This window comes from Narcine bancroftii, chromosome 7 (genome assembly GCF_036971445.1).
Source record: "Narcine bancroftii isolate sNarBan1 chromosome 7, sNarBan1.hap1, whole genome shotgun sequence".
Lineage (NCBI taxonomy): Eukaryota > Metazoa > Chordata > Chondrichthyes > Torpediniformes > Narcinidae > Narcine > Narcine bancroftii.
The window spans coordinates 215,865,508-215,890,504 of NC_091475.1; the positions used below are offsets into that span (position 1 = coordinate 215,865,508).

A 24,997-nucleotide genomic window follows, 5' to 3' on the forward strand; every position below is an offset into this window, starting at 1 on the left:
CCTTCGATAAGGTACCACGTGGAAGGTTAGTTAAGAAGGTGCAGTCTTTAGGTATAAATTTTGAGATAGTCAAATGGATTGAACATTGGCTGAAAGGGAGAGGCCAGAGAGTGGTAGTGGATAATTGTCTGTCAGGATGGAGGCCGGTGACCAGTGGTGTGCCTCAAGGATCTGTATTGGGCCCATTGTTGTTCGTTATATACATTAATGATCTAGATGATGGGGTGGTAAATTGGATTAGTAAATATGCAGACGATACTAAGATAGGTGGAATAGTGGATAATGAAGAAGGTTTTCAAGGATTGCAGAGGGATTTGAGCTGCTTAGAAAAGTGGGCTGAAAAATGGCAGATGGAATTTAATGCTGATAAGTGTGAGGTGCTTCATTTTGGTAAGAAGAATCAGAACAAGACATACGTGGTAAATGGGAGAGCATTGATGAATACAGAAGAGCAGAAAAATTTAGGAGTAACGGTACATCGTTCCCTGAAGGTAGAAACTCACGTGAATAGGGTGGTGAAGAAGGCTTTTAGTATGCTGGCCTTTATCAATCATTGCATGGAATATAGGAGTTGGGAGGTGATGTTGAGACTGTATAAGACGTTGGTGCGGCCTAATTTGGAGTTCTGTGTGCAGTTCTGGTCGCCTAATTATAGGAAGGATATAAACAGAGTGGAGAGAGTGCAGAGAAGGTTTACCAGAATGTTACCTGGGTTTAAGCATCTAGAGTATAGGGAGAGATTGGACAGATTAGGTCTGTATTCTTTGGAGCGTAGAAGGTTGAGGGGGGATTTGATAGAAGTATTTAAGATTATGAAAGGGATAGACAGAGTGGATGTGGATAGACTATTTCCGTTAAGAGGAGGAAAGATTAAAACAAGAGGACATGAGTTAAGAATTAAGGGGCAGAGGTTTAGAGGTAACATGAGGGGGAACTTCTTTACTCAGAGTGGTAGCCGTGTGGAATGAGCTTCCGGGAGAAATAGTGGTGGCGGAGTCAATTGTATTATTTAAGAAAAGGTTGGACAGGTATATGGATGAGAAGAAGATGGAGGGTTATGGGCATTGTGCAGGGAGGTGGGACTAGAGAGGGGTGTTTAGTTCGGTGCGGACTAGAAGGGCCTAATGGCCTGTTTCCGTGCTGTAAATTGTTATGTTATGTTATATGTTAAGTTTTTGATGTGACCAAAATGGTCGAAGACTTACAAACTCAAAATAAAAATTTGGTGAAAAAGATTGATTATTTGGAAAACCAATCCAGACGGAACAATATAAAGATTATTGGTTTGCCGGAAGGTATGGAGGGACCAGACCCAATACAATTTTTTACTGAATGGATTCCGCAGGTGCTGGGTCAAGAACATTTCCCGGAAGGTATAATACTGGAACGTGCTCACAGAGCCTTGCGTAGAAGACCTATTTCAGGTCAAAGTCCAAGACCTGTTTTGGTTCGTTGCTTGAATTATTACGACAGAAATAATTTTACGAGTGGCTATTAGAAATGCACAACAGAGAAAATCACCCTTGATGATTCAAAATAATCGAGTTTTCTTCTATGCGGATTTGAGTCAAGAAGTTATGTTCCAACGATGGGAATTCAATCCTGCTAAAGAGTTGTTGTGGAAGAATGGTTACAAGGCAACCTTTAGATAGCCAGCTGTTTTGAAGGTTTTTCAAGATGGTTGCCAACCAAAGTTCTTTGATTCTCCAAAGGAAGCTATAGCATTTGCTCAAGAGCTGCGAATCACTCAGTTTCAACAGAGACATAGTCCGCCGCGATCTCTAAGGAGACAAGAGATGGAAGAAAAGAGCCGTGCTCCAAGAAGGAATGGTTGTAATGGTGACTCAGCAGTTGGAGCTGATTAAAAGAAGAGTTGTCCTTTTTTTTTCTAATTTTTTTTTAAAAAAGGGATATTAAATAATGATGATGTTAGTTTAAGATGAAGTGAGAGTTGGGGGAGAGAACTGGATGGGCACTATTTCCTGAAAGTCATCTGCTACGTGTGAGTTATCTCACACCCATTTTTTTGGGGGAGTTACTGCATTGTGCGGTTTAGACGGGAGGGGGTATTTTTAACCTCCTACCCGTTTTTTTTTTCCTTTTTTTTGTATTATTAGATTAAAGAGTGAAGGGTTTTTTTTTGTTTAAATATAAAAAGAAAGCATAAGAAAGTATTTGATTGTTTAAAAAACTAAAAATTTATGTGTTTTTTTTGTAAAGTTTATTCAGTAGATAAGGAATATCTGAAATTTAAATGTGAATGGGATGGATAAGTTTTTTTTAATATTTTTTCTTTAACTTTAAGGTGAAAGGAGTGGTAATTCTGGTGTATATTATTTTGGTTATAGAACGAAGGGAATAATGGTGAAAGTTATAAATTGAATTGTACAATTCTTAATGAGGCTTGAATTTTGTTTGTGGTTTATGCTCCATTTGTTGAAGATATAGATTTCGTTGTAGATGTGTTTTTATTATTTGGATATCTGAATTTTAACGTAATGATTGGGGATATTTAAATGTGGTATTGGAGCTTTTATTGGATAACTATTCAAGAGTAAAAGGGAAAAATGGTGGAAGAGTACTAAAATTGAATTGTACAATGCTTAATGAGGTTTGAATTTTGTTTTAAGATGGTGGTTTATGTGACTAATATGATGATAGATGTGAAATTAGTTGATATTTGGTGAAGGTTTATCTCTATAGAGAAAGTTTTTTTTTCATCTTTTTTTCATGCTACAATTTTTTTTAAGAATTGATTATTGTTTAAGAATTTTTGATAGATAATGTTACTAACTTTAATTTTTTATATTAAGTTTGAGTTAAATATATGTTTCATCTTAACTCCGTTTGTTAAATATATGCATTTAAGTATGATTTAAATATGTTTTTTAAGTCTGATATCTTAGTATTAATTACTTTTCTTTTTGTTAGTATTTTAATCGGTTATGTTTTTGTTTTTTTTTGTAAGTGGGTTTTTTTTCTCACATATATTATTAACTTTATTAATTCTTCACTCTTTAATTTGGGGGAAAGGGGGAGTTGGACTAATTTGAGTTTGGTTATTAATGTGTAATAATTATTGGGGAGGGTATAGTTTATTTAGATTACTGATATTGTATTGTAATTTTATTATTTTATTCTTAATTTTTTTTAAATGTAATCCTATATGTTATTCATGTTATAAAATATTAAATAAAGTTTAAAAAAAAAATTTACAGCACGGAAACACTCCTCTCTAGTCCCACCTACCTGCACAATGCCCATAACCCTCCACCTTCTTCTCATCCATATACCTGTCTAACTTTTTCTTAAATAATAAAATTGACTCTGCCGCCACTATTTCTCCCGGAAGCTCATTCCACACGTCTACCACTCTCTGAGTAAAGAAGTTCCCCCTCATGTTACCTCTAAACCTCTGCCCCTTAATTCTTAACTCATGTCCTCTTGTTTTAATCTTTCCTCCTCTTAACGGAAATAGTCTATCCACATCTACTCTGTCTATCCCTTTCATAATCTTAAATACTTCTATCAAATTCCCTCTCAACCTTCTACGCTCCAAAGAATAAAGACCTAATCTGTCCAATCTCTCCCTATACTCTAGATGCTTAAACCCAGGTAACATTCTGGTAAATCTTCTCTGCACTCTCTCCACTCTGTTTATATGCTTCCTATAATTAGGCGACCAGAACTGCACACAGAACTCTAAATTAGGCTGCACCAACGCCTTATACAATCTCAACATCACTTCCCAACTCCTATATTCCATGCAATGATTGATAAAGGCCAGCATACTAAAAGCCTTCTTCACCACCCTATTCACGTGAGTTTCTACCTTCAGGGAACGATGTACCGTTACTCCTAAATTTTTCTGCTCTTCTGTATTCCTCAATGCTCTCCCATTTACCACGTATGTCCTGTTCTGATTCTTCTTACCAAAATGAAGCACCTCACACTTATCAGCATTAAATTCCATCTGCCATTTTTCAGCCCACTTTTCTAAGCAGCCCAAATTCCTCTGCAATCCTTGAAAACCTTCTTCATTATCCACTATTCCACCTATCTTAGTATCATCTGCACATTTACTAATCCAATTCACCACCCCATCATCTAGATCATTTATGTATATAACGAACAACAATGGGCCCAATACAGATCCCTGAGGCACACCACTGGTCACCGGCTTCCAACCTGACAGACAATTATCCACTACCACTCTCTGGCCTCTCCCCTTCAGCCAATGTTCAATCCATTTGACTATCTCAAAATTTATACCTAAAGACTGCACCTTCCTAACTAACCTTCCATGTGATACCTTACTGAAGGCCTTACTGAAGTCCATATAGACAACATCCACCGCGCTACCCTCATCCACATTCCTAGTCACCTCTTCAAAAAATTCAATCAGATTGGTCAAAGAGGACCTTCCGTCCACAAATCCTTACTGCTCTGTACTGTTTTGCTCCCTCCCCCTTTACAACATCTATTGAATTCTTGAGACCACTTAACCCACTGAGGCAAATAAATATGTAAAATCACAAAGCTGGAGAAACTCAGCAGGTTAAATAGTGTCCTTGATATAGCAAAGATAAAAATACATAACGCACATTTCAGGCTACAAGTTTCAAGTCAAGTTTATTGTCATCTGATTGTACAAGTACAACCCAACAAAATAGGGTTCTCTGGTCCTCGATGCAAAACACGCAGACACACAATCAAATATAACACATATACAGACAAATAATACATATGCAGGACAAGTATTTCATCTATACAAATAAATATTATTTTGACTCAGATGTGAGCAGTTCCTTTGGACATTCTATATTCTCACTGGCTGTAGGAAGAAGATGTTCCTTAGCCTGGTGGTGTTGGTTCTGATACTCCTGTATCTTTTCCCTGACGGGAGCAGCTGAAAGATGCTGTGTGTGGGGTGGATAGCTTGAGGCTTTCAACAAGGAATGAAAAAATGTCAGAAAAAGGTGAAGGGGGAGGCGTGGTCTCAAAGGCAGGAGGTAATGGGTGGAGAAGGGAGGGAGGGCATAGCAGCGGGCAGGGGGAGGGATTATTGGGTGAAAAGAGAGGGAAGGATGTGGAGAGCTGACAGGGGGAAGGGAAGGGAGGGGGAAAGGATAGCAGGTTAGCAAAAACTAGAAAAATCACTATTAATACCATCTGGTTGGAGAGTACACAAACGGAAAATCAGGTGTTGTTCTTCCAATTTATGGGTGGTCTTGGTGGGATAGTACACAAGGCCATGGATAGACAGGTGAGTAAGCGAGTGACATGCAGAACTGAAATGGTTGGCCTCTGGGAGGTCCCTGACACTGATGCAGACAGGTACTCAGTGAAGCGATCTCCCAGTCTGCACCCAGACTCTCCGACATAGAGAAGGCCACAAACGGAGCACCAGATGCAGAAAATCAATCCTGCGGATACACAAGTGAAGTGTTGCTGTTTGGGGCTGGGTCTGTGGTGAGGGAGGAAGAGGTGTGGGTGCAAGTGTGGCACCTTCTGTGGCCATAGGGGAAGGTGCCAGGGGATGATTGGTGGGGAGGGAGGAGTGCATGAAGGAGTCATAGGGTGTGGTCCTGGCATGTGTATTTTCCACAGTTTTCCATGTTTTTAAAATGCACTTCTGCGTTTTATCAGTGCCCTCCCGGCCCCCTCTGACTCCCTCTGCTCATTCTGTACAGTGCTAGGAGTTTGGCTGCCACGTTTCCTGCAGTAAAGCAGCGGCGGCTCATCCCCTTGCACTCCCCCTCGGTGGCCAAGTGTTTCTGTCGTGTTGCAATGCCATGCTGCTTATGCCAGCAGCGCACCCTTCTGTTTTACCCATAACTCAAACCGTGTGTGAAGAAATGATTGGGAAAGACTAATTGCTTTTAAGATTAGCTGAAGAAAACCCTAAGTAATAGATGAACATCAGTGCAAAGACATGGTTACGGATTGGGCAGGGCCTGTGATTGAGGATAGGTTGGGCAGGGGCTGTGATTGAGGACAGGTTGGGCAGGGGCTGTGATTGAGAACAGGTTGGGCAGGTCCTGTGATTGAGGATAGGTTGGGTAGGACCTGTGATTGAGGACAGGTTGGGTAGGGGCTGTGATTGAGGACAGGTTGGGTAGGACCTGTGATTGAGGACAGGTTGGGTAGGGGCTTTGATTGAGGACAGGTTGGGTAGGGGCTCTGCTTGTGATTGAGGACAGGTTGGGTAGGGGCTGTGATTGAGGACAGGTTGGGTAGGGCCTGTGATTGAGGACAGGTTGGGTAGGGGCTGTGATTGAGGACAAGTTGGGCAGGGGCTCTGCTTGTGATTGAGGAGAGGTTTGGCAGGGGCTGTGATTGAGGGCACGTTGGGCAGGGCTGTGATTGAGGACAGGTTGGGCAGGGGCTGTGATTGAGAACAGGTTAGGCAGGGGCTGTGATTGAGGACAGGTTGGGCAGGGCTGCGATTGAGGACAGGTTGGGCAGGGGCTGTGATTGAGTACAGGTTGGGTAGGGGCTGTGATTGAGGACAGGTTGGGCAGGGGCTCTGCTTGTGATTGAGGACAGGTTGGGCAGGGGCTGTGATTGAGGACAGGTTGGGCAGGGGCTCTGCCTGTGATTGAGGACCGGTTAGGCAGGGGATGTGATTGAGGACAGGTTGGGCAGGGCCTGTGATTGAGGACAGGTTGGGTAGGACCTGTGATTGAGGAAAGGTTGGGTAGGGGCTGTGATTGAGGACAGGTTGGGCAGGGGCTGTGATTGAGGACAGGTTGGGCAGGGCCTGTGATTGAGGACAGTTTGGGCAGGGCTGTGATTGAGGACAGGTTGGGCAGGGGCTCTGCTTGTGATTGAGGACAGGTTGGGCAGGGGCTCTGCTTGTGATTGAGGACAGGTTGGCCAGGGGCTCTGCTTGTGATTGAGGACAGGTTGGGCAGGGGCTGTGATTGAGGACAGGTTGGGCAGGGCCTGTGATTGAGAACAGGTTGGGCAGGGCCTGTGATTGAGGACAGGTTGGGCAGGGGCTGTGATTGAGGACAGGTTGGGCAGGGCTGTGATTGAGGACAGGTTGGGCAGGGGCTGTGATTGAGGACAGGTTGGGCAGGGCTGTGATTGAGGACAGGTTGGGCAGGGGCTGTGATTGAGGACAGGTTGGGCAGGGCTGTGATTGAGGACAGGTTGGGCAGGGGCTGTGATTGAGGACAGGTTGGGCAGGGGCTGTGATTGAGGACAGGTTGGGCAGGGGCTCTGCTTGTGATTGAGGACAGGTTGGGCAGGGGCTCTGCTTGTGATTGAGGACAGGTTGGGCAGGGGCTCTGCTTGTGATTGAGGACAGGTTGGGCAGGGGTTGTGATTGAGGACAGGTTGGGCAGGGCCTGTGATTGAGAACAGGTTGGGCAGGGCCTGTGATTGAGGACAGGTTGGGCAGGTGTTGTGATTGAGGACAGGTTGGGCAGGGGCTGTGATTAAGGACAGGTTGGGCAGGGGCTGTGATTGAGGACAGGTTGGGCAGGGCTGTGATTGAGGACAGGTTGGGCAGGGGCTGTGATTGAGGACAGGTTGGGCAGGGGCTGTGATTGAGGACAGGTTGGGCAGGGGCTCTGCTTGTGATTGAGGACAGGTTGGGCAGGGGCTCTGCTTGTGATTGAGGACAGGTTGGGCAGGGGCTCTGCTTGTGATTGAGGACAGGTTGGGCAGGGGCTGTGATTGAGGACAGGTTGGGCAGGGCCTGTGATTGAGAACAGGTTGGGCAGGGCCTGTGATTGAGGACAGGTTGGGCAGGTGCTGTGATTGAGGACAGGTTGGGCAGGGCCTGTGATTGAGGACAGGTTGGGCAGGTCCTGTGATTGAGGACAGGTTGGGCAGGGCCTGTGATTGAGGACAGGTTGGGTAGGGGCTGTGATTGAGGACAGGTTGGGCAGGGCTTGGTCTATTCAGGTCGGCTGATTGACAGCCAGCTAGATGTTGTCTTGTCCCTGTGCTCTTCTGCAGGTACAGAGGTTGCCCCCTGCAGTAGGCCAGTGGTGTATCACCACATTCACCCCCTTCTTTAAAATTGTCTTGGGGGGGGGAGGGAGGTTGCATTCAAGAGCCCCAAAACATATATACGCAGTATTTACAGACTGAGATGGTCCGGCGGCTGTTGGAGTCTCTGTGACCGTCGCAGGACTGGCTCCTGGTCACTGGTCAGTGAGGGTATGTGGTGGCTGGGGGTGGGGGCGGGAGTGGCTGGCATGGTGCAGCGTGGAGGAGTGGCCGGGGGTGCCGGGGTTGAGGTGTGTGTGTCGCATTGGATGGGTTCGTACCCCATGGTTGTAATAAGTCCTTGGTGCCCAAGGGAGTCTTGTGCGCCCCATAGCTGTCGGGGGTGTGTGTCAGGCTGCCATGGTCCTGGGCTGGAGGATGCTGTGCTGTGGTGGGTGCTCCTGCTGGTGCCAGGTCCCTGGTCAAGATGGTGTCCTCCCTGCCATTGCTGAACCTAACGTAGGTAGAGTTGTGGTTCACGTGTCGGAGGGGGTTCAGCCTTGTGTGCCCGCACGTGTCTACGCAGGACCATCGGTCCCGAGGACAGGAGCCATGCTGGGAGAGACGTTCCCGTCGCCGATTTCCTGGGGAACGAAAACAGGCATTCGTGAGGGGTCTCGTTGGTAGCCATGCACAGGAGTGACCTAATGGCATGGACTGCCTCGGGGAGGGCGTCCTGCCAGTACTCTATGGACCACCCCTTTGACTTAAGGGCCAGGAGGACTGCCTTCTAAATTACCCCGTTCTCGCGTTTCACTTGCCCATTACTTCTCGGGTGCGACTAGTCGCAATACCCCTTGTTGTCAGGTACTGGCATAGTTCCTCACTCATGAAGCTAGACCCCCAATTGCTGTGGATAAATGCAGGGTAGCCAAACATGGTGAAGATCTATGTCAGTGCCCTGATGACGGTGGCCGTGGAGGTGTCTGGGCAAGGGATGGCAATTGGGAAGCGGGAGTACTCATCTATGACCGTGAGAAAATAGACGTTCCGATTTGTGGAAGGCAGGGGCCCCTTGAAGTCCATGCTGAGGCGCTCGAAGGGCCGAGTGGCCTTTACGACAAGAGCCTGGGGTGGGCGGAAGAAGTGAGGTTTGCATTCCGCGCAGACCAGGCACACCTCGGTCATGGTCCTGACATCTCTGACGGTGTATGGGAGATTCCAGGACTTGATAAAATGATATAAGCGGGAGACGCAGAGGGACTCGTGCAGTGTCTGCAGCTGGTCGTCGTGGAGCAACGCGCAGGTCCGGGAGAGTGTGTCAGGGGTGTCGTTAAGCTTCCCCAGACGACATTGGATGTCATAGCTGTATGTCACCAGCTCGACTCTCCAGCGCAAGATCTTGTCATTCTTGATCTTGCTCCTGGGAGTGGTGGTAACATGAACGCCACGGGCTGCTGGTCGGTGAGGAGGGTGAACCTCCTGCCGGCCAGGTAGTGGTGACAATGGTGGACTGCTTCCACGATCGTCTGGGCCTCCTTTTCAATGGCAGAGTACCCTAGCTCGGAGCCAGGAGGGTCCTGGTGAAGAAGACGACTGGGCACCCCCCTTGGTTAAGGGTAGTGGTGAGGGCTACATCGGAGGCATAGCTCTCCACTTGGAAAGGTGAGTCCTCGTCCATGGCATGCATCGTGGCGTCTGCGATATGCTGCCTGATTCGCGTGAAGGCTGCCTGCGCCTTGGGTGGGAGCGGGAATGTTGTGGCCTGGGCCAGTGGGTGGACCTTGTCCGAGAAGCAGGGAACTCACTGTGAATAGTAGGAGAATAAGCCAAGGCACCTGCGGAGGGCTTTGAGCGTGGGTGGGAGGGGCAGCTTCATTCACGGGCGCATCCATTCTGGATCTGGGCCGATTACACCATGTGCCACGATGGCGAGGCTGGTGGTGCTGAACACGTACTTCTCTTTTTTGTAAGTGAGGTTCAGCTCCTCATCCATCCAGAAAAATTTCTCCAGGTTGGCATCGTGGTCCTGCTGGTCGTGGCCACAGATGGTGACATTATCCAGGTACAGGCAAGTCGCCTTTAGTTTGTGCCAGTCTACCATCCGATCCATCTCCCGCTGGAAGACGGAGACCCAATTTGTGACCCCAAATGGAACTCGGTGGAACTGGTATAGACGCCTGTCCACCTCGAAGGTGATATAAGGCTTGTCCTGCGGGTGGATGGGGAATTGGTGATAGGCCGACTTCAGGTCAGTCATGGAGAAAACCTGGTAGTGGGCTATCTCGTTGACCATTTTGGCTATCCTTGGTAAGGGGTGAGTACCCAGCTGGGTGTACCAGTTGATGGTCTGGCTGTAATCCATGACCATCCTCGGCTTGCTTCCCCCTTTGACCACTAGGACTTGGGCTCTCCAGGGGCTGTTGCTGAGCTCTATGACACCTTCTGAGTGGGCCACGCCCGGGTGAATGAAACTCTTGGTGCTGCCACTGTCGATTAGGCACTTTGTTACCTGCCTGTTGATTTTTACGTCCATTATGGAGCACCCAAGGTCATGGGGAATGTTCCTGGTCAGGGTGGTGGCTGCTAGGATCATCTCAGGGTCCGAGTCATCGCTCCCTGATAGTGGAGGCGAGTTGTGGTCGTCAGAATCCTCTGCAGCCATCGTGAGAGGTGAGTGTTGACTGATAGAACTCTCCGTAGTCATGGGGTGCAGAGTGCGGCGGTTAGTGGCGTCCGGAGGCGTTGGGTGCGTCGGGCTGGTCAGCGCCCATGTTGACCACGTTGTCATCGTTAGAGGCCTGTCCGGCCTAAGATATTGGCGCCGCATGGGAGTGCGAGGCATGACTGACCTTCTTCCCCGGCTGCACTCGGTGTGCCAGGGAAGTGATGTCACGTGGCTGGCTGTCAGTGAGGGCCACATCTTCACGGCCGGTGGAAGTGACATAATTCCGTATACCATATCTCGGCGCTGGCGAGAGCGAGGGCTGGTCTGGGCGCATGGCGCGCATGTGGCAATGATTGCCGGTGAGGCCAGAAGTTGGGCTGCTGGAGTTGGGGAGGCTGGAAGTGGCAGCGGAGGCAATGGCGTCGCCCGGCAATCGCACTTGGCGGGGATTATGAGGTGGGGGGGAGGTCGTAGTGGGCCACTGAGCTGCCAGCAGGCTTTGAGAGGCATACCTTGGCGAAATGACCTTTCTTGCCGTATCTCGAGCAGTACTGGTTTCTGGCCGGGCAATTTTAGCGTGATCGTCGATCAGACCCACACAGGGATCCACAGTACTTATAAGGGCACTGGGCGCCCGCAGCAGCGATGTTTTCATCCCCAGCCTGATCTAGGGCCACAGCATCAGAATGTGCTGACCACACAGAGGCCTGGGGAAGCCAGGAGTTGAAGGCTTCGGTGTGCAGTGCTGCTGCCTCCAGGGTTTGGACCACCTCCACTGTTTTGGCCAGGGAGTAGATGTTGTCCTCCAGAAGCTTCCCTATAAAAGGTAATGGGATCCTGTTGTGATTGCTGGAAATTCTGGAGAATAATGAATTGGATGTGAAGGCTGGTAGGAAGGTAGGTGAGGACGAGGAATCCTGTTTTTGTTGCTCTGGGCCAGAGGGAGCCAGGGCAGAAGAGTGGGAAACGGAGGAGAGGCGGGTGAGGGCTGATGGTGGTGGAGGGGAAGCCAAGTTTGTGGGAATTTGAGGCAAATAACTATCGGGGATAAAATACCATAATCCAATGGTGTTACTTAGAAAAATAGGTGCAGGATTATGCCATTTGGCCCTTCAAGCCTACACCGCCATTCAATATGATCATGGCTGATCAGTACCCAGTTCTTGCCTTCTCCCCATACCCCCTGATCCCCTTAGCCACAAGGGCCAAATCTAACCTACTCTTAAACATTGACAAGGAACCAGCCTCGACTACTTCCTGCAGCAAAGAATTCCACAGATCCACCACTCTCTGTGAGAAGAAAGTTTTCCTCATCTCAATCCTAAAAAACTTTCCCCTTATCCTTAAAATTAGACCCCTGATTCTGGTTTTTCCCAGCATTAGAAACAACCTTCCCTGCGTCTCGTCTGTCTAAACCCTTAAGAATTTTATACATTTCTATAAGATCCCCCTCAATCTTCTAAATTCCAGAGAATACAAGCCTAGTCTATCCAACCTTTCTTCATATGCAAGCCCTTCCATCCCTGGTATCAGTCCAGTGAACCTTCTCTGCTCCCCCTCCATGGTGTTGAGCAGTTCAATCGATAACCAAGCCATTGTGGGCATTAGTAAGGCAACATTTTTTTTTAAAAAGATTCTTATGAATTCCCAATAATTAAATTCCTAGATAGTACAGTGATTTTTTTTTTTGTACTGGTACATGCACATTTCTGAATAGATTTTATTTGCTGGTTTTTGTGACATGAATCAAATTTTATGGATTTAATTGATTGTCAAAATGGTTTCCAAAATTAAAATCTAGATTTCAGATTTATTGTCAGAACTCCCAGGGACAAGCCACAGCGATCAGGTCTGGCAGAGTCTGGCCCTGTGGCTAAGAAGGGAAGAGAGGAGAAGAGGCAAGCTCTAGTGATGGGGGATTCCATCGTTAGGGGGCAGATAAGAGGTTCAGTGGAAGAAATTGAGTTGGGCGCTAGGTTGAAAGATAGGACCTCCAGGGCTATGATCTCGGGATTGGTGCCCGCGCCACGTGCTGGTGAGGGTAGAAGCGGGAAGTTAATGCAGCTGAACCCGTGGCTGAAGAGATTGTGTAGGAGGGAGGGCTTCAGGTTTCTGGATCACTGGGCTCTTCCAGGGAAGGTGGGACCTGTTCCAACGCGACAGTTTGCATCTGATCTGGAGGGGAGCTAATATCCCTGCAGGAAGGTTTAAAGAAGATTTGCAGGGGGGAGGGGAACCAGAGGGCCAGAGCAGATAGAAGAGTGGAGGAGGGAAAAGATGATGTTAAAATTGCATGCAATGGGTTGATATGGTGGAAATGTTCTCAGGTGCATCTATTTCAATACAAGGAATATCGTAGGAAAAGCAGATGAGCTTATGGCGTAGATTGGCACGTGGAATTATGACATTGTGGGCATTAGTGAAACTTGGTTGCAGGACGGACGGGATGGTAACACAAATTTATTTGCTTTATGTGCAATAGAACGCGAGGGATGAAAGGAAGAGGAGAGGCTCAGATACGACAGACTGAGCCTATATGGGTGGAGCCGAGGAATAGGAAAGGTGTGACCACACTCATGGAGTTGTATTATAGTCCGGGCAATACTTTAGCGAGAATTGGAGGAGCAAATCTGTAGAGAGAGATAGCGGAGAGCAGAAGGCAACAATGTGTTGATAGTAGGGGATTTTAACTTAAAGGTCAAGGTAAAGGTTTCATTAGAGTCACGTAATTACTACATTTGGAATGTAACATACATAAAATTCTTTAACTTTGTCTACTGTAAGGAAGACAGTCGCCACTTTGTCCAGTGCCCTTCATAGAAATGAGGCCCCAGCAAGGAATAAATTTGCAATCCCTGGTTTACAAGACCAGTGCCCTAACCACTAAGCTATGGGAGTCACATATTGACTGGGATTCCCATACTGTAAAAGGGCTTGATGTTTGTCAAATATGTTCAGGAAAGTTTTCTAAATCAATAAATAGAGGTACCAACTAGAGAGAGTGCAATACTGATCATTGACTCAATTCCACCCTCCTGCCTTTTCTCGAAATCCTTTAATTCCTTTTTTATGTAAAAATCTAACTGAAACTTAAATATGTTTAATAAGTCACCTCAGCGACTTCCCTGGGCACAAATAAGAGTCTTTAAATGAGCCCCTGATTGAGTTTATTCCCTGGAGCCTAGAAAAATGAGGTAAGATTTGATTGAGGTCTTTAAAATTATGGTGGGCACGGAAATGCAAATAGGCTTTGACCACTGAGGGGAGGTGAGATACAAATCAGAGGACATGGGTTAAGAGTGAAAGGGGAAAAGTTTAGGGGGAACTTCTTCACACAGAGAGTGGTGGGGGTGTGGAACGAGCTTCCAGCTGAGGTTGTGAATGAGAGCTCATTTTTAACTTTTAAGAAATATTTGGACAGGTACAAGGATGGGAGGGGTATGGGGGATGTGGACTGGGTGTAGGTCAGTGAGACGAGGCAGAATAATAGTTCAACACAGACTAGAAGGGCCAAAGGGCCTGTTTGTGTGCTGATATGATCTATGGTTCTAATTTGGAAAGACATTCAGGGGGTCACCTCTGATCCAGTGAAGATTGATTTTATTTGTTCCTGAGAGATGTGTGAGCAATGTTTTCTTTGCTCTTGCAAGTAATAAAATTATATGGTGTCATAAATAACTATCTCTGCAAATATGATGAGGCAACAGCTGTTTAATTTTTATTGTCCATCTGTTTATGGTGTGCGTTGTGTGCCAAGAAATGTGTAAAACACCACACGTGCAACAAGGGATTACTTAACCATGCTGAATATGGGGATCAGAGGTGGAGAGGGTGAGCAAATTTAAGTTCTTGGGAGTCACTACCTTGGAGGAGCTTTTCTGGACCCAACACACCAATGGCATCATGAAGAAAGCACGTTAGCACCTCTACTTCCTCAGGAGTTTGTGGAGATATGGTAGTATACCGAAAGCCCTGGAAAATTTCTACAGATGTGTGGTGAAATGTGGGCTGACCGGCTGCATCACGGTCTGGTTCAGGGACACCAATACCCCTGAGCATAAAGCCCTGCAAAAGGTAATGGACACAGCCCAGGACATCATTGGTAAAACCCTCCCCACCAATGAGAACATCTACAGGGAACACTGCTATTGGAGAGCAGCAGCAATCATCAAGGATCCCCACCACCCAGCACACACACTAAATTTTAAATGTTTAAATTTAGAAATATAGCACAGTTACGGGCCCATTCGGCCCACGTGTCTGTGCCACCCAATTACATCCAATAGACCTATAACCTCTGGTACGTTTTGAAGGGTGGGAGGGAAAGTGGATTCCCTGAGGAAAACCCTTGCAGATATGGGGAGAACATACAAACTCCTTACAGACAGTGTGGGGTTTGAACCCCAGTACCAAATCTGGTGCTGTAATAGTGTTGAGCTAACGGTGCTGCCCCAAATTTCAGATTTATTGTCAAAGTACATACATGACATCAGCATCGAAATGCGTTTATGAAATATCTTTAAAAATGAAAGCATCCTTTCCAAAATGTAGCTGAGGTAAATGTGTTGTGGACTGTTGAAGGACTCGAAGCAGAGACTAAATCGTCATGGGTATTTCTTGTTAGCTTAGCCAACTGAATTTCTCGCATATTGCAGTGTGGATTGTTCTGCCACATGTGAGGGTTTCCCCTGGGTGGATTGACCTGCTGGCAATTCGTATGTTGTTGTTCAACTGTGCAAGAATTTGTCAGCTGACTTGGAAAAGCTCAACTAAATAGTGCAAGATGATTTAAAATGTGTGGAATCTGCCAGTGGAATGTTAACTTTTTTGTATGGGTAGAATGAGAGCAGTCTTTCAATCTGTAGCTGATGGTGCAAGATGCACCAATAAGGCATATCTTTTCTTTTTCAATCTTTTTATTGATTTTATAATAATAAAACATGTAAACATGTAGTGTATATGGATACAGAAAATAACACACTTTGTTCAAAGCTATTATAAACAGTACCCATATCATGAATCACTTCTAAACCCTCAATTAAAGAATGATACGAAATATTTATTTAATATATGATACCTAAACCAGAGTTATATGGCAAAAAGATTAATAGTCTTCTTCAGAAATAGAATGCGAAAAAAGAACATGAAATTATCAGCAAAATTGTTATTGTTCTAGGCCAGTGGTCATTAACCTTTTTCTTTCCACTCACATCCCACTTTAAGTAATCCTTCTGCCATCGGTCTCTTTGATTAGTAAGGGATTGCTTAAGGTGAGGTGTGAGTGGGGAGGGAAGGTTGAGAATCACTGCTCTAGACCCAAATGTTACTGAAATATTTTGCTTGAGGAAAATTGTCATTGGCCCATTTCCTTTCGAGTTATGAAACTGTCCACATAACGAGTCAATGAGGGACGATTAAAACAGTATTTGGTAGACCATATTTAAATGAAAGTTGGTCAAAGGAAGCGAGACTCCCTTCAACAAGTTACTGCCTGATCCATACCATTCTTTAAAAGTTATATCAATCATGGAAGGTTTAAAGAAATAATTAGAAAAAAATAGGACTAGAAAAAGAAAATCTCATTAAATCAAAATGTTTTCTAAATTGTATCCATAATCCTCAAAGTATGTTTAACTACCGGATTATTAGATAATTTATTAGAGATATAGGAAGTGAGGATCCAAGAGGAAAAATTAGATAAAATTTTGCAACAGAAGTAGATTCCAGATATATCCATGTTGGACAGTCGTCACGGTTATAATATGATATATTGAAGTATTCAATTTAGAATAAAATTTTCTAAATGTATCATTTACTTCTGCATGGTCAATTGTGATATTACCATTGCTTTTTCGAATCCCTGTAATTTGCTGTTTAGCAGCAAACCCTTTTAACTGATTGGCCAATAGTTTTCCGGATTTGGCTCTGTGCATATAAAATTAACTCTTAACCCTAACCATATAACCATATACGGAGCGGAAACAGGCCACGTTGGCCTTTCAAGTCCGCACCGGTTTACTGATTTTGTGCGCCCTCTTCAGGCATTGGTTAATTGGTAAAATATTATACAGCACTTACTTTTTAAAAGTTGACTTTCGATTGGATATGTTAAAAGGAGTTCAAATCAACACACTTCCTATCATTTGGCCTCTGGGGTAAGCCTTCGGAGTATCCCAGACTAGAAGATTCGTCAGAGATATTAGAACCATAGAATGTTACAGCACAGAAAGACAGGCCATTTGTCCCTTCCGGTCTGTGCTGACCAATAAAACTAGCTAGTCCCACAGACCTCCTCCCATTCCATAACCCTCTAGACCTCTCCTATCCATGTATTGATCCAATTTATTTTTAAAACTCAAGATTGAATCTGCATTCACTACATCAGATGGCAGCTCATTCCACACTCCTACTGCTCTCTGAGTGAAAAACTTCCCCTAATGTTCCCCTTGTTTCTCTCCCCTTTCAGCCTAAACCTATGACCTCTCGTATTGACCTCCCCCACTCTAAGTGGAAACATCTCACTCACATCTACTCTGTCTATACCCCTCATAATCTTATAACCTTGATCAAGTCTCCCCTCATCCTTCTTCACTCCAAGGAGTATAGTCTTAACCCGTTTAATCTTTCCCGATAACTCGACTCCTGAAGACCTGGCAACATCCTCATAAATCTTCTCTGCACTCTTTCAATCTGATTGATAGTTTTTTAAAAAACTGATTTGTTCTAAAAATTTCAAAAAATCTTTATCAAATAATAGGGTTGAATTAAAACACCAATTAATTTGAGTTCTACCAGAAAAATTTAACACGGGAGCATGATCAGAAATTAGTATGGTCTTGTATTCAAATAGAACCATTTGACAATATTAAAAAATAATCAATCCGTGAATAAATATGATGGACATGGAAAAAAGAATATTCCCTGTCCTTTGGATGCAAAAAATGCCAAATATCTAAAATACTACATTTTAATAAAAATGAATTAATAAATAAGGCTGATATGTTCAAAACCACTGGGTTGGAGAATGAGTGGTCTAAGATTGGGTCAAGCCACCAATTAAAGTCTCCATCCAGCTAGGACATGTCAAACCTACAGAGCCTATCATAGATCAATTAACTGTACTTTGAATTTGGTTATCCCAGATTAATTCAAAGATCCAAGACCACATGATATAAGAGCAGAAGAAGGCCATTCGGCCTGTTGGGTCTGCTCTGCCATTTTATCATGAGCTGATCCTTATCACTCATCCCCACTTCCCGGCCTTCTCCCCATAACCCTTGATGCCCTGACTAATCAAATACCTATCAATTTCTATCTTAAGACTCAACAACCTCACTTTCACAGCAGCCCTTGGCAACAAATTCCACCGACTCACAAATCCTCTGGCTAAAGAAATTTCTCTGTATTTCTGTTTGAAATTGATGCTCTTTTATCCTGAAATTGTGGCCTCTTGTCCTAGACTCCCTGACCATGGGAAACATCCTTGCCTCTTCTTCTCTGTCCAGGCCTTTCAGCATTTGAAATGCCTCTCTGAAGTGCCCCTCATCCTTCTGTTCTCAAGCGAGTCCAGTCCAAGAGCTGACAATTATTCCTCATTTGCTAACCCTTTCATTCCTGGTATCATTCTAGTAAATCTCTGAACCCTCTCTAATGCTAGCAAATCTTTTCTCAAGTAAGGCACCTAAAACTCCAAGTGAGGATCTCACCAGTGCCCTACAGAGCCTCATCATTACATCCCTGCTCTTGTATGCCATTCCTCTAGATCTGAATGCCAACATTGTATTTGCCATCTTCATCACCGTCTCAACCCGAAAGTTAACTTTTAGGGTGTCCTGCATGAGGTCTCCCAAGTCCCTTTGCACCTCCGAATTATGAATGTTCACCTCATCAAAATAATAGTCTGCCTGTCTATTTCTTCCCACTTCCCAACATCTGCCATCTCTGTGCCCATTCTCCTAATTCTCTCTGCAGCCTTTCCAGCGCCACCAGCTCTACCACCTATCTTGATATCATCCGTAAATTTAACCACAAAGCCATCTATTCCAATATCCAAATCATTTGTACACAGTACAACTTCCATTATCCAATATTGAATTCTCCAAAATTTTCTGTTACCTGAAATTTTTAAAAAATTTTGGATAAACAAGGATATCTATAAAACCTTATTTATCCAAATTTTTTTCAGAGCCAAACTGACCGGGAACGTTAGGTTCCTGGCAGTGGCAGCAATGGACCATGGGCAAGTGTAGAATGGGCAATTGCGTTTTAAGATAGCAATTACCCAAGTGTTTGCACGAGTGCAGGGACATGAAGGAAGAAGAGATTAAAATGAAGGTACAAACTTTTGTGTGGGAAAGTCGCTGTGGGGGAGAGGGGAAAGAGCTAACAATAAATAGCAATATTTATAAACAGTTTTGGCAAGAGAAACCCCTCCATGAATGCTCCCTTTCTCTTCTGCATGGAATTCTGGAGGGCAGATCTGCCATTGCTTTTCCCTATGATCTTTCCCACACCGTATCAATTGTACATGATAGCGCTGTCAACTATCCCACGCTGTTTAAAAATTGTCCACTTTTGCTATTTATTGCTCGCACTTTCCCACGGTCCCTTATAATGGTTTATATAGGTCGACACTACAACAACAGGGGATGAAGGACTCAGACTGGGCTGGTCATAAAGCTTAATTATGTTTTAATTAGGCATGATTAATTTTCTTAAAATATAAGATCATAATACATTGATCAGGATTTAGGGCAGGTCTACCATCCCTCGATGCATCATAATGTCACCGGTAGAAGATAAAACAAACCTAACTCCAAGGATGGCTCCTTGCAAGCGTGAATGCATGCATCGTCCCAGTTAAGAGTAGTCAAGTGTGAACAGCAAAAACACCATTCCTATCCCGGGACACTGAACGGCTGATTTAGTGGTTTGCAAGTGGAAAAGGGGTTATAATCGTAGACCTTTATCAAGTCTCCTCTCATCCTTCTACACTCTGAAGTGAAAAATCCCAGCTCTGCTAACCTTGCCTCATAAGACTGGTTTCCCAATCCAGGTAATATCCTGGTCAATCTCCTCTTCCCCCTCTTCGTAGCTTACACATCCTTCCTATAATGAGGGTGACTAGAAATGAACACAATACTCTTAAGTGTAGTCTCACCAAAGATTTGTACAGTTGTAACATCAGCTCTCTACTCCTGAACTCAATCCTCCTATTAATGAATCCCAGCATCACATAGACCTTCTTAACTATCCTATTAACCTGTGAAGCAACCACAAGGTCCCTCTGTTCATCCACACTCTTTAGTAACTGACCATTAACCATCTACTCAGCCTTCTAGTTTGTCCTTTTAAAAAGCATAACCTCACACTTATCCGAATTTAACTCCAGCTGCCACTTTTCTGCCCAACTCTGCATCCTGTCTATATCCTCTTGTAACCTTCGACAAACTTCAGCTCACAGCTCCTCCAACCTTAGTATCATCCACAAACTTACTGACCCATCCTTCCATTTCTTCATCCAGGTAATTTATAAACATCACAAAGAGCAGGCGTCCCAAAACAGATCTCTGCGGCCCCTCCACTAGTCACTGACCTCCAGGCAGAAAATTTTCCTTCCACTACTACTCTCTGCTTTCTTCCTACAAGCCATTTTTTAAATCCACACAGCTAATTTTCCATTGATCCCATGGCTCGTGACTTTCTGGACGAGTCCCTTGTGGGGGATCTTGTCAAATGCCTTGCTAAAATCCATGTAGACCACATCTACTGCCCAACCCTCATCAATTTCTTTTGTTACCTCCTCAATAAACTCAATTATACTCAAGAGGCATGGCCTTCCCTTCACAAAGTCCTGCTGACTTCTCCAGATGAGATACAAACTAGAGGGCATGGGTTAAGGGTGAAATGGGAAAAGTTTAGGTGGAACATGAGGGGGATCTTCTTCAGACAGAGAGTGGTGGGGGTGTGGAACAAGCTGTCAGCTGAAGTGGTGAATGCAGGCTCAATTTTAACATTTAAGAAGAATTTGGACATGTACATGGATGTGAGAGGTATGGAGTGATATGGACTGGGTGCAGGTCAGTGGGATAAGGCAAAAAAGGTTCAGCACAGACTAAAAGGGCCAAAGGGGCCTGTTTCCATGCTGTGATGTTTTAAGGTTCTCATTTAACACAAGACCTCTCTTTGGCAAAGTTTTTAGTTATCTGCTGTAATATATTCAGGGGCTTGGCATCAACTTTTGTTTGATGTTTCTGCCCAACAGCTTGGACTGTTTTCACAATAGTTGTCACGGTTGGTGAAGTGGTTAGTGCAAAGCAGCTACAGTGGCAGCGATTGGGGCCGCTGTTCAAAACCCGCACTGTCTGTAAGGAGTTAGTAAGTTCTCCCCGTGTCTGCATGGGTTTTCCCTGGAGGTTCCGGTTTCCTCCCACTGTTCGAAATGTACCGGGGGTTGTTAACTGGGTGTAATTGGGCTCGTGAACGAAAATGGCCTGTTACTGTGCTGTATGTCTAAATTAAAAATTTAAATTTAAATGTTGAAGGTGCTACATAAATGGAATTAGTTGTCACATGAAATATAAATGAGAAATAATCTGCTTTTAGAAAATTGTGTTAGAATTTCTGCTACTTATTTCAGATTTATTGTCAGAGTACATACATTATTGGTCATGCAAAAAACAACTGTATACATGTAAACAAATAAAGACCTGTAAACAGATAATGAATGTAAACAAACTGACTGTGCAATGCAGAGAGAACAAAGAAAGCCAATAAAGTGAACAAGTAAGAGCCCTTAAATGAGCCCCTGATTGAGTTTGTTGTGGAGGAGTCTGATGGTGGAGGGGACTGATGGTGGAGGGAGAACGGCTGTTCCTGAACCTGGTGGTGCGAGTCTGGTGACACCTAGTCCTCTTGCCTGATGGTATCAGCAAGAACAGAGCATGTTCTGGGTGGGGTGGGTCCTTGATGATTGCTGCTATTGTCCAATGGCACGTTTTCCTATAGATATTCTCAGTAGTGGGGAGGGTTTTGCCTGTGATGTTTTGGGCTGTGTCCACTACCTTTTGCAGAGCTTTACTCTCAGGGGTATTGGTGTTCGCCTCTGCCAACTCCTGAGGGAGTAGAGGCGCTGATGTACTTTTTTCATGATGCCATTAGTGTATTGGGTCCAGGAAAGATCCTCCGAGATTGTGACTCCCAAGATACTAAATTTTCTCACCCTCTCCACCTCTGATCCACCAATGATCAGTGGATTGTAAACCTTTGGCTTTCCCTTCCTGAAGTCAACAATCAGCTCCTTAGTTTTGGTCACACTGAGTGCAAGGTTGTTGTTGGTGACACCATTCAGCCAAGTTTTCAGTCTCCATCCTGTTTGCTGACTTATCCCCTTCCTTTATACAACCCACTCCTGTGGTATCATCGGCAAATTTGTAGCAACTGAAGAATATTACAAGAACTTAACAAAAATAGTTCCAGAAAAACTTAGTGTCAAGTTCAATGTCTCTCAGTGCAGAATCCAAAAGTATGCTGATCTGCTGAATCACGGTCTGATATGGGGGCAACAATACCCCTGAGCGTAAAGTCATACAAAAGGTCATGGTCACAGCCCAGGACATCACGGGCAAAGCCCTCCCCACTATCGGGAACATCTACGGGGAATGCTGCCGTTGGAAAGCAGCAGCGATCATCAAGGAGCACACACTCTATTCTCGCTGCTGCCATCAGGAAAGAGGTCTCGGTGCCACAAGACTCGCACGACCAGGTTCAGAAACTGCTGCTTCCCCTCCACCATCAGACTCCTCAACAACAAACTCAATCAGGGGCTCATTTAAGGACTCTTACTTGTACACTTTATTGATTTCTTTATTCTCTCTCTATTGCACAGTCCATATCACCACTCACAGCACAGAACAGGCCAGTTCGGCCCTACTAGTCCATGCCGTAACAAATCCCCACCCTCCTAGTCCCACTGACCAGCACCCGGTCCATACCCTTCCAGTCTTCTCCTCTCCATGTAACTATCCAGTCTTTCCTTAAATGTAACCATTGATCCCGCCTCAACCACGTCATGTTCATAAGTCAGTTTGCTTCTATTCGTTATCTGTTTACAGTTCTTTATTAGTTTACATCTATATGCTGTGTACCCTTTTTTGCATGTGGTAATTCTGCCTAGACCACAGGAAGAAGAATCTCAGGGTTGTATGTGATACCATGCATGTGCTCTAACAATAAATGTGAAATCTGAATATAAACGTAATACTGAAAGGCCCAAGCAAAATAAGAAACTTGTTTTTGAAGAGGCCCGAGACATGTTGAAATATTTAAGATCAAAGTTTTAGAGTCTGGTTTGTCGGCTGTTGTGAGTTTTGCATTGATATAAATTCCATCTGTGATGTTTATAAATTTGCGAAGTTTAGTAACACATCAGGTCATCGTTGGGAGTGGACTGATCCAGGAACAAAAAGGTTTCAGCAGGTAGGGACAGCTAAGGCCAGGTTTTCGATATCATATTCTTGTTCCTCTAGTCATAAACACTGAGAATGGCAGCCCAGGCAGGGAAATGTTCCTCTTGCAGAATGTGGGTTGTCAGGGATGACAACTTCATCTGTGAGATGTGCATCCAGCTGCAGCTCCTGACAAACCGAGTTAAGGAATTGGAACTGGAGTTGAATGAACTCCGATCACTTGGGAGGCAGAGGAGTGATAGACAAGAGTCACAGGGTCACCATCACACCTAGGAGGGAGGAGGAAGGTAGATGGGTGACAATCAGGAGAAGGAAAGGGAACAGGCAGGCAGTGCAGGGACCCCTGTGGGCGTTCCCCTCAATAACAAGTATACAATTTTGGATACTGTTGGCAGAGGGACAACCTACCAGGGATTTTGTTGAGCACCTTGGCTCTGTTCACCACAATAGTGACCACCATTTCAATTCCCAATCTCATTCCCTTGCTGACATGTCTGTCCATGGTCTTGTGCTCTGCCAGACTGAGACCACCCATATATTGGAAATGAGAAACCACACCTTGTCTTCTGACTGGGCCACCTCCAACCGGACGGAGGGCATTAATATCGATTTCTCTGGCTTTCATGAAACCCCCCCCCCCCCACTTCTTTCCCCATCACCTTTCTCCCTGCTGTCTTTCCCTCTCCTATCTCCATTCACACAAACATGATAAATCCTTACCTCACCCCTTATCATATCAATCAGCCCCTTTTGTTGGTCTGGATTCCTCCCCCAGTCGGCACTGTCTGAATTCTGAAACTTTTGGAGTTTTCCTGCTTCTGGCTCATTATGCTTATTCCTTGAAGAAGGGCTTAAGTCCGAAATGTCAGCAATATATCTTTGTCTCCTATGGATGCTGAAAAGACCGGCTGAGTTCCTCCAGCATTTCAATGTGATTTTACTTCAATCACAGTGACTGCAGACTTTTGTGTTCACTCAGACTAACTTTTGTGTCTGGTATACTGAACCTCATAGATTGGAGGCAGAGAGCTGGCGTTGCAAGTCAGTACTTTGATGCAAGACCCAAGTTAGGTCCAAATAATTTTATCCACTTAAATGTTTCCCTTTTTTATGCTCAGTCATCCTAACAGATGAAGAAGTCCAGAGAAAAAAGGAGATGATTTTAAAGCGGAAGGAAGAAGAAGCCATAAAGGAGGCTCGAAAACCCAAGTTGTCTGATGACCAAGAGAAACTGATCGCCTTACTGGTCGACGCACACCATAAGACATACGATACATCATATTTGGACTTTGGCCAGTTCAGAGTATGTATTGTCCATATGAGTGGGTTAAGGCAAGGAATGCCACAAAGATAATGGCAGTATAAAAAATGAGGGCAGCACGGTTGGAGTGGCAGTTAGCACAATGCCATCGTAATGCCAGCAAGTCAGACTGGGGTTCAAATGCCACACTGTCTTTGAGGAGTCAGTACATTCTCCCTGTGTCTGCGTGAGTTTTCCCAGGGGCTCCGGTTTTCTCCCACCATTCAAAAGAAATGTACCGGAGTTTGTAGGTCAACTGGGTGTGATTGGGTGACATAGGCTTGTGGGCCAAAATGCCTGTCTAAATTTAAATGTAAATTTTCAGATAAACATTAGATGGTGGTCCATCAGAACCCATCATTGAAATGGCATATCTCCACGCTCAAGTTTGTACTCTGACCAGGTGGTTTGGGGAGGTTTCAAGGGCAATTAAGAGGAAATTGGTGTGGGGAGATGTTTGGGGAAATGATGGAATTGTGGGGAGGGGGGGTGATCTTGGAATAGGCAAATTTGAATTTTATTGAAAATTTGGAGTATTGTGTGCAGTTCTGGTCACCAAACTGCAGGAAAGATATCAATAAGATAGAAAGAGTGCAGAGAAGTTTTACTAGGATGTTG

At 44.9% G+C, this 24,997-nt stretch overlaps 1 protein-coding gene across 5 annotated transcripts in view; it reads left to right on the forward strand.

Moving 5' to 3' along the window:
• The window catches only part of LOC138739718 (vitamin D3 receptor-like), a 334,532-nt gene that overhangs the window by 213,018 nt on the left and 96,517 nt on the right, over positions 1-24,997 (forward strand). For all 5 annotated transcript variants that reach the window (XM_069892319.1, XM_069892320.1, XM_069892321.1 and 2 more), the window contains one exon: positions 24,198-24,382. In XM_069892319.1, coding sequence (XP_069748420.1) covers positions 24,198-24,382 — 185 coding nt within the window. The remainder of the gene's footprint in view (positions 1-24,197; positions 24,383-24,997) is intronic.